Here is a 9,657-nt window from a genome sequence, read left to right on the forward strand (position 1 = left end):
CATATGGAAGTAAAGCCAAGTTGGAATTTAGTACATGTAAATCCATATTAATATTCTGAGCTATAAAAGGCACAAGTCAACAACTTCTGACATTGACAATCTTACAGAAAATCCACTACTATTATGAACAACTGGACTATATTGGAATATTGTGCTGAATTCACACACCTACAATATTTAAATGGCAATGGAATACCATTCTCTGGCAAAACTAAACAAAAAAAGGGGATACAAATGAAGGACCATTTTGTATCTGTATGTTCAAAATAGTTAGCATAATATAACAGCTACATTCTCTTAATTCAATGATTAGAAAGATTTATTCTAAAAGTGTTTGTGGATAGGATATTATGTCTGCATCTTGTACAATGAATAACCAATAAGACAACAATATGCAATGCATTAATTATTGAAACTCTTTTTCATCAGTTTTCAAACTCATTGCTATTTGTTTCTCAATAAAATTATTTTTAAAAAATAAAAGTAAAGAAATTTAATACATCATAATCAAGACATCCCCAAGTCCCCTGACTCAAGTCCATCTCTGACCCAGCCCAAAAGCCCAAGGGGAAGGAACCATGAGGAGAGGTTAGAGACAGAGAAGGTCTGTACTGGAATGGCAAAGAAAAGAGAAGGGTCATGTTCCTCGGGGCTTCTGTTTTCACTTTAGCCCTTGGAAGAGTGTCAGAAGCAATGTATCAATCACATGGCATGCAGGAGCTGTAGAGAAAACATCATTGACTCATTTGTTTGTTAATTCATGTCTTAATTCCATATACAGTATATTTATTGAGCCCTACTATTGCATGTGGCAGGTATTCTGGATCTGAGTTCATGGTACAAGTCAAAAATAAACCCACTCACTATTACCCAGCACCTCTTTCTGGGTTCTGAACTCCCAACCATACCCATATTCATCTCTGCCACCAGTCAGAATCTCCAATTTTTTTTTTGATATGTTCTCTTAGTTTATTTCAGTAACATTTTCTTATTTGTTGCAAATATGTTACATGAAAACTGAAATATGTAGCAGTGTATGGGAAGAACTCTGGAGTTTTTGTCACTTGCATTCCATCGCACACTATCAAGTCCCCCCTCCAGGGTCCCAAGCACATAACTTGAAATTTTTCCAACTCCAAGGTTCTACAGAATGCATAGTGTTGAAATCCACTGAGAATTCTAGGAGATATTTGCAGATCAAAAAGGAGAGTACTCATAAGTACTCATAAGTGCTTAGGCTGGCTCACATGCATAGGCACCCTCATGGGCCCCCTGTGGCTTTGTGAACTTGCCCTGACCTCTTTTGTTAGTCCCTGACTATGGCTTTGACCTCTCTCCCTAAAGAATAAGACCCCCCAAAAAACTCACCTGTTAGATATTCCACAACCTATAGATATAGGTGACTGTGAAACTCATCACAAAAAGAACCTTGAAGCCCAGGAGAAAGGCCACAAAAATGAAGGCAGATGTCTCTTGACCTAAATGCCACAAAGCAGAAATACCCATCAAATGTGAGTTTGTTATATCTGAAGTTAGGTAGACAGAAAGTTCCAGAAACAGCAAGAGGTACCTGATCAGATTCCAATCCTGAGCTGGCTTGCTTATTTATCTGCCTTTCTGTCTGCTCTCAGAAAAAAGATGAGTTTGACTTGTGAGGCTTTGAATTTCACACGATAAATGCTGATTTGAATACCTGATATCCATCAGACAATGTGAATGACACTCATTGTACAAATAACTTCAAATGTACAGAGCTCATTACACTCACTGCCAATTGTCTAAGGTCTTGTGGTCATTTAATGTAAACTTTACTCTCAGAGAATTGCTATCATTATCAAAATTTACGGATGAACAAAATGAATCTCTGTGAGATAGGGACTCAGTGGCATAACATTCTGTCTTTATTTTTCTCTCACCGCTGAGACAAAATACACAAAACCCAAAATTTAAGAAGGAAAGATTTACTTAGCTCACAGTTTGTGGAGGTTTCAGTCCACACTCAGCTGTCTCCAAGGCAGGGTGGCATGGCACAGGGACAACAGTTCAAGGCAGCAGAAGCCAAAAGCCACAAGAGTAAGAAAGAAAAGATGCCTCTTTTCCTCCCTTATATTGTGTGCTTGCTATCTCTGCACCATCTCCATGCCCTTCTTTTCCACAAGCTCATATATATATATATATATATATATATATATATTTTTTTTTTCCCCAGAACCAGGGGTTGAACTCAGGCTCTTGCGCTTGCCAGGGAAGCGCTTATTCCACTGAGCCATCTCCCTGGCCCCAAGTTCATGATATTTACAAAGTAAGGACCCTAGCCCCCTCCTGAATCACTTAATTAAATTTCTAAACTTCTCAAGTTGACACAATGAATCAAAGGAATTTTAAAATAATTTTATCCCAATTCAAATAACAGTAACAGTAGTTACTGATAGTAATTGATGTATGGTAGACTACATGTAGTACATACCATTATTAATTCATTTAACCATTATATAGGCTCTATGAACAAGAAAGAACTTTTCTTAGGTTCTAGTTACTATAGAGCAAACTGAATACAGGAAGTTCATATGTCTGCACAAGAATTAAATGGAAAAGCCTATTCTGTCATCACAGCAGACACTGTGCAGCCTGAGGTGAGGCTGCTCAAGTAAGTCTTTTAGAACAATATACAGACAATTTTTCACCACACAACTCAGACTATTTTAAACAAGAAAGTCTTTCTAACAACCATCTTGGACTCACTAGTAAGTTATTATTAAGCTGTACTCTTATAGACCAAAGGGGGTTGAGCTAGTAATGCATTCTTCACAGAAATGAAAGAATCTATGGCAAGAGATATGGGTCTATGTTGAATCTTCTGCACATAGATAACAAATTTTTCCCATCTCTATTTTTTAAAGAAGCTATCTTTCCTCCAGTATATGCTTTTGCCACCTTTGTTAAAGATCAAATAATTGATTGCACCAGAGGTTGTAACTGCAGCCTCCATTCTGCTCTATTGACTCACATGACTGCATATTTGTCAGTACCATACTGTTCCTATCACTGTAACTTTGTCATATGATTTCAAATCTTGTATTGTGATGTTTCCTGCTTTGCTCTTCTTACCCGGGATTGCTCCTGCTATTCTGGCCTCTTGTAAGGAAAACCCAAAATATAAGTAAAAAGCAAAATAAAAGATAATTAATAGGAATCAGAAAAAAATAGATCTTTTACAAATGGGAAAGGAATAAAAAGATGGAAGGAGAGGAAAAGAAAAGGAAAAAAGATTTTAAAAAAGAATTGATATGTGTTATGTGCATGTACCAGCTCCCCACAAAAATATTTAATCATTACATACCATAAACATATACATATTAATAAAAATAAAAGCTGAAAATAAAACCAAAAAAACAATCTTTTCAAGTAGCTACATCTAACAAAAGCCACTGCATAAAAATTAATCTGGTTGTTGAAAGATTCAAGGACACCAAAATTGGACAAAATCTCACTTATCATCAAGCTCCCCTCTCCCAGTGCATCCTGAAATCCTGAACCAGTTGCCTATGAAAAAAGAAGTAAATTTACCTGGGCTCCCAGTGGGCTTGTCTATGGTGTAGGGTGCTTTGGGCAATATGAGGCTGGCCTTGATGGTAGGCTGCTCCTCTTGCTGAACCTTACAAGTAAACACTCGCTCAAGCCCTTGAACTGATGTATTCACCAACTGTGAGCTTTCCTTCATATATAAGCCATCAATATTCTTCTTGGACACAAGTTCCTCAGTTCCCTTGAAAGGATGGCAGTCTTCCAGCCAAGTGATGTGCACATTCTCTGGATAGAATCTCTGCACATGGCAGGTAATTGTCACCAAGCCAGAGGACACTGGAGAATGGAAAACTGTTACTGTAGGAGGCACTGAAAAAGAGACAGAGATGGAAGATAGTTATAATGAAAAGTCTACCATAAGGTCCCTGTAGATGGGATCCTCTACTTAGAGATAGGCTGAGAGTCTGACATTAAGGATGATTTAGGTGGTTAGCAGAAGGAAATGCATGGTGAAATAAGTGTGAGTAAATAAGATAACTCATTTTGGATGAATGGATGGGTAGACAGGTAAATGCATGGATGAACAGAGAATGATGGATGGCTAGATAGCTAGAGTGGACAAATGGATGCATAGGTTAATAGTTAGCACTAGAGTATTACATTGACAAGTGTCAGGTGAAAAACATGGACATGAGGGTCTACTGACCTTAAATACATTAAAAATGAGCATAAAGAGAGAAATGGTTTGAAGGAAGTCTAAAAAGAGAAAGGGATATTGAGTTAAAATGGGACAAACACTTTCAGGAACCACAGATGTTTATAGATGTGTGTAAAAATGTTGTTTTCTTGGTTCCTGCATTTGCTTTACTTTTTAAGACCACCAAAAAGAACTTAGTGTGGAGTACTGTTTCAAAATCAATTCCCAAACAGAACAAGGATGGTGGAGCAAAGTTACTGTTTAAACCTTCCAGCTTTGCTCAGTCAGATGGAAAAGAAAAACATTATTTTAAATTGCAAGCAGCTAGTTCCAAGCAACACAGCAAAGATGCCACTGGGTAAGGTACACATGCCAGGTTTGGGGAGGACCCCACCCTCCAGTCCTAGGCCAACACATCTGGGATTCCCCAGGTACCTGTGCATCTGTGCTCCTAGTTCAGCCCCCTTGATGAGCACCACCAACTACAGTCCTATGTGCCTGGTGATAAGTAGGAGTTTCATGACTAGGGTTCACCAGGGTCTTGGCCTTCACTATATGTGCTGCTGGCATTAAAAATTTATTAGGCTCAAGATAGTGCTTGCCCAGGCAAAAACAAAACATCCATTGGCCAGAGCCAAAGCGGCAGCCAACACAAACAGTGGCTGTGCACAGTGGCCTTGGCTACAGAGCTATAGCCCCTGTAAAGCTTGGGGTGGGCAATGTACATGAGGAAATCCATTCCCAATACTAAGACAATTGAAGTGCTGCTAGTAGCTCACCAAGTCCCAAAGTAACAAACTAAAAGTGAGAAGTTGTTGACTTGAGCCTTTTGTAGCTCAGCATATTAATATGGCATTACTTCTTATACCTTGTTATTATACTTCTCTGCTGCATTGTTAAGACCAAGATAAAGCAAGACCTATGTAACAAGAAAAGTAGCTTTTGTATCTGATAAGGTCAGTCAAATCCCCTCAGGATTTAACCTGAACACAGAAAAGCAGGAAATAGAGTGGTTCTCTCTCCATTACAATTGGCACTGAAAGAGAAGTTTTTATATTTTTCCTTTAAGGTGATTAATTTAAAAGGTTGTTTCCATCCTCAAGATAAAATGTTTGCCCTTAGTTTTTAAAAAAAATCATATTTCCAACCATTCTTAAAGGGACAGAAGAGGAGGTGATGGGCTGCAGCCAGCCAGAAGGAAAATGAGTGAATCTTTGGTGGTTTGTAATTTTGCTGAATATTTAGTGGAAGAACTGAGAAAGTTTTATTTTTGCAAAGAAACAAACAATGCTGCCATTATAATGAATATCAATTAAGACAAATGCCTGGTGGTACCAGACATAGACCTTGAGGGCATTTCACCAGATGAACTTAAGGATGAGCTGCCTGAACGACAACCTCGACCTTCATTGTGTATAGTTATAAATATCAACATGATGATGGAAGAGTTTCATATTCTCTGTGCTTTGTTTTCTCCAGTCCTGTTGGGTGTAAGCCTGAGCAGCAGATGATGTACACAAGGTGTAAGAACAAGTTAGCCCAGACAGTGGAATTAACCAAGGTATTTGCAATAAGAAATACCGAAGATCTAACTGAAGAGTGGTTATATGAAAAACTTGGATATTTTTCACTGATGTGAACTTCTGTGTTTCTAAAGTATTTATGTATTAATCTGACCATACTGGAACCATACATAAATGCTTATTTATGCCTAAATGCACTGTTACTTACCATTTATTTCCTTCAGTAAAAACATTTATTTGTGCAAAATTTGAACAAAAAGGAAATCATCTTCATAGTAATGAAACTTTGTGAAGTGTTTCCTTCTATTTGTAATTCTTAGGTGGACTCCCTTTCTCCAGGGACTTTTGGTATTTTTGTGACTTAATTTGTATAACTTTGGTTCAGAATTTGTAACTGTTTACAGACACCATTGCAAAGTGGGTATTAGATTGTGATAGACAACTATTACCTCCTTTTGACAAATGATATTAGCAGTTTATATATGAAAATAGCATATTATCACTTGTCGCACTGCTGACATTAATCTGGGATTAAAGACTTGATTATCCAGTTTTAAGCCATGAATACTAGTTAATTTAGTGTGACCTATATTTTAAATACATTTTTCAATGATTTTATACCTCTTTTGATTTCCCATATGTTTTTAATCAAGTCTAGAGACTATGTTCATCAATCATTCATTCTTAAAGTCTGAGAGTTAGATTTTATGATTGAATTATGACTATTAGTTTTTCTTTTTATGGAAAATAGCATCTTAGTCTTAGAATTGATGGGTAGTAATAATTAAGAGCTTCTTGTTTCTGTTATTCCTAAAAAGTTTTTAATCTAGATTATAACACTATTTTAAAGCACGTCCTAATGTCTTGTGAGCACTAATTTTAAGTATGTTAATACAGTGCCTTTGATTTGCTAATTTTATGGTTTAAGATTTTGACACTGACAGTATTCTAGATTTGGTGAACTTAATACTTTTTTAAAGCATCCAAGTAAAACAATTTTTAATGTGTGTATGTGAAATTCATAATAAAATCAGCCTCTTGTTTTACAAATTCTAACTATCCACTTGCACTGGTAAATATCTGGCCATTGAGAGTAAAAATTTAGCACATATTTGTGATTAGTTCTGTGCCATATATAAAAATTATTTGTCTTAAAACTTTGGCCAGATTTAATAACTACACATGAATAGAAATTACATCTTTTATCCTAAATGTCACAACATATTCTAAAATGGGCATGTAGATGATTGACTAAGCCATTTGAGTTAGATGATGGCATCCTTAGCATCAAATAAGCACACTAATATATAACATAGTTTAAAAACACCCAAGATCTAGAAATTCTTGAGGCTAACACAATTGGATGAATGAATTCTTGTATTATGAATATTGTAATCATTTCAGAACTAATAAAGGCATTTTTATGTTGGCAAAAAAATCATATTTCCTAAGACAATAATGGGGACCATCCATCAGCCCCAGCCATTCTAAGCCCCAGCCATCTGTCCCCAACCTGAAGACCTCCAGGAAGACCTGGCAGACCAACGCCATGTCTCCTCATCATCACTGGACTTATTCTGATTCCTGGCCACCCATCCTTGTTCTGAAGACTTCCAGGGAGACATGGTAGGCCTAGACCTGCCCTCACTACAAACTCTGATGTTTCTGAGCCCTGCTTTCCCATCCTTATCATGAAAACTGTGAAGAAGATGTGGCAGGTCTAGCCCCACCCTGCCCCACCATAACCAAAGCTCCTTATTCCACGCTTCCCATCATCACCCTGAAGACTGCCAAGGAGACCTGGCAGGCTTAACCTCAGCATGCGTCAGAGTGGCTGGACTTCTTCTGAGTCCTGGATGCCCATCCTTACCTGAAAGACTGACAGGAAGACTTAGTATGACCCTCTTGTCCCCTTTGTTGGAGCTTGGCTAAAGCCCAGCCTTCTGTTTCAGCCTAGAGGACTGCCAAGGGCACCTGGTGAGCCTTTTCCTGACCTCTCACCTCTGCTGGGGCTTGGCTGAGCTATGGCCACTCATCATTTCCCAGGAAGATTACCACAGGGACCTAAAACCAGGTGCCATAGTACTACAACAGGAAAATTTGGAAACCTTTGTGAACCTTACCATGCACTGACAACCATCAAGAAATGCTTGCAGAACTTCAACCTGCACTCATCATCATAAGATTCTTTTTGAGTTGTGGCTTGCTCCCCTCCAGTAGAGGTGGAAGCTACAGTGAACCTGACACAACAAGAGTTTTGCAGAGCCTACACTACCATCCACTCTCCTGAGGGTCTTGCTGACCCACACCCCTGACCCTTACCATCACTTCAGAGTCAGGGAGAACATTGGGAGCTTGAAAAATGACAAAAAGAAGGAACAAAAGGCAATCTCAGATCTCTAGCCCACTAAAAACAAGTCCAGGAGACAAGGTCATAGAACCTGGAAGTCAAACACCTGAAATTTCTGAAATGATAGTAACTGAAGTAAAGAAGCAACTCCATCAGGCTATGGATGAAATCAGATCAGAAATAATCTTTCAAGTAAAAGAAAATGACAACAGCTGTGAAAGAATTACTCACTACATCTAAGGAAGATGTAGAAAAAATAGAAGGGAATAAGAAAATGATAGAAACATTGAATGAAAAATACAGAAAAAAGTCTTGAATGCATGAAACAGATATCTAGTACATTAAGAAGTCCATTAAAATCTGGCAAAACTGCTAGAACAAAACAGAAAGAGAATTTCTGATCTTGAGATAGTATGGCGGCTAGTGACACAAAATGAAAGATCTCTGAAATAATGAGGAACCAGGAAGTAATAAAATGGTTGCATGATGATACAAAGAAAAACAATATAAGACTAATAGGTATCAATGAAACAGCTAGAGATAACACAAAAGACATAAAAAGAGCATTTGCTGAAACAATACCAGAAAATTTCCCAGCATAGAAAAAGAATCTGATATATAGTAACTGAAGCATATAAAACTCCAGCTAATCATAATCAAAAAAATATTCACCCTGACACATAATAGCTAAGATCCCACAAATTCAGCAAAAGAACAGAATACCCTAATTTCTTAGAGAGTACAAACAGATCACCTATAATGGAAAGCCCACCAGAATTATGGTAGATCTCTCCACAAAGACAAACAAGAAAACCTTGGAGTATAATATTTCAAGTGTGAACAAAACAACCTCCAATCCAGACTGATGTACCCTGCAAAATTATCTATCAAATTTAAAAGAGAGATAAGATACTTACATGACAAAGAACTACTGGATTTATTCATGACAACCAAACTCTACTAAAACTACTGACAGATATTTTAGAAACATGCAAAGATGAATAACATTCATCAAGAATAACAACAGAAAAGAACCACCTAGCAGAGCAAGCAAATTAAGCAGAAAGTAAAGCAAGAAAATAACATAATTGTACTAAGGGCTTTTAACACCCCATTGACACAAATACATAGAACAACTGTGCAAAAAAATCAGCAAATAAATGACTGAACAAACAAGGCTTATGAATAACATGACAAACATAAGTCAATTCATATAAGTTATAACCATCAATGTAAATGGCCTCAATTCACCAATCAAAAGAAGCACACTGGCAGAATGGATCAAGAAACAAATCCAACAATATGCTGCATACAAGAAACACATATAACTCAACAAATTAATAGACTGAACATGAAAGGATGGAAACAATACTCCATGCAACAGGAACCAAGAAAAAAGCATGGGTAACTATTCTGGTTACTAATAAAGTCAACTTCAAATTAAGTGTAATTAAAAGAGATAAAGAAGGTCTTTACATACTTGTTAAGGGGAAACTGTAAGGGGAAGAGATAACAATTAGAAATATATATGCAGGGGCTGGGGAGATGGCTCAGTAGAATAG

The 9,657-nt window shown here is 37.3% G+C and overlaps 1 protein-coding gene and 1 pseudogene across 1 annotated transcript in view; one reads left to right on the forward strand and one right to left on the reverse strand.

Moving 5' to 3' along the window:
- Positions 1-548: 548 nt before the first annotated feature.
- Positions 549-9,657, reverse strand: part of LOC101560087 (tyrosine-protein phosphatase non-receptor type substrate 1-like) — a 40,794-nt gene continuing 31,685 nt past the window's right edge. Inside the window, exons 5-7 of the mRNA XM_012515355.2 lie at positions 3,568-3,894; positions 1,369-1,478; positions 549-720 (exon numbers count right to left, since the gene is read on the reverse strand). Of these exons, the coding sequence (XP_012370809.2) occupies positions 1,372-1,478; positions 3,568-3,894 (434 nt within the window). The 3' untranslated portion in view covers positions 549-720; positions 1,369-1,371. The remainder of the gene's footprint in view (positions 721-1,368; positions 1,479-3,567; positions 3,895-9,657) is intronic.
- LOC105742560 lies at positions 5,425-5,893 on the forward strand (annotated as a pseudogene).

This window comes from Octodon degus, unplaced genomic scaffold (assembly GCF_000260255.1).
Source record: "Octodon degus isolate 3935 unplaced genomic scaffold, OctDeg1.0 scaffold00060, whole genome shotgun sequence".
Classification (NCBI taxonomy): Eukaryota; Metazoa; Chordata; class Mammalia; order Rodentia; family Octodontidae; genus Octodon; species Octodon degus.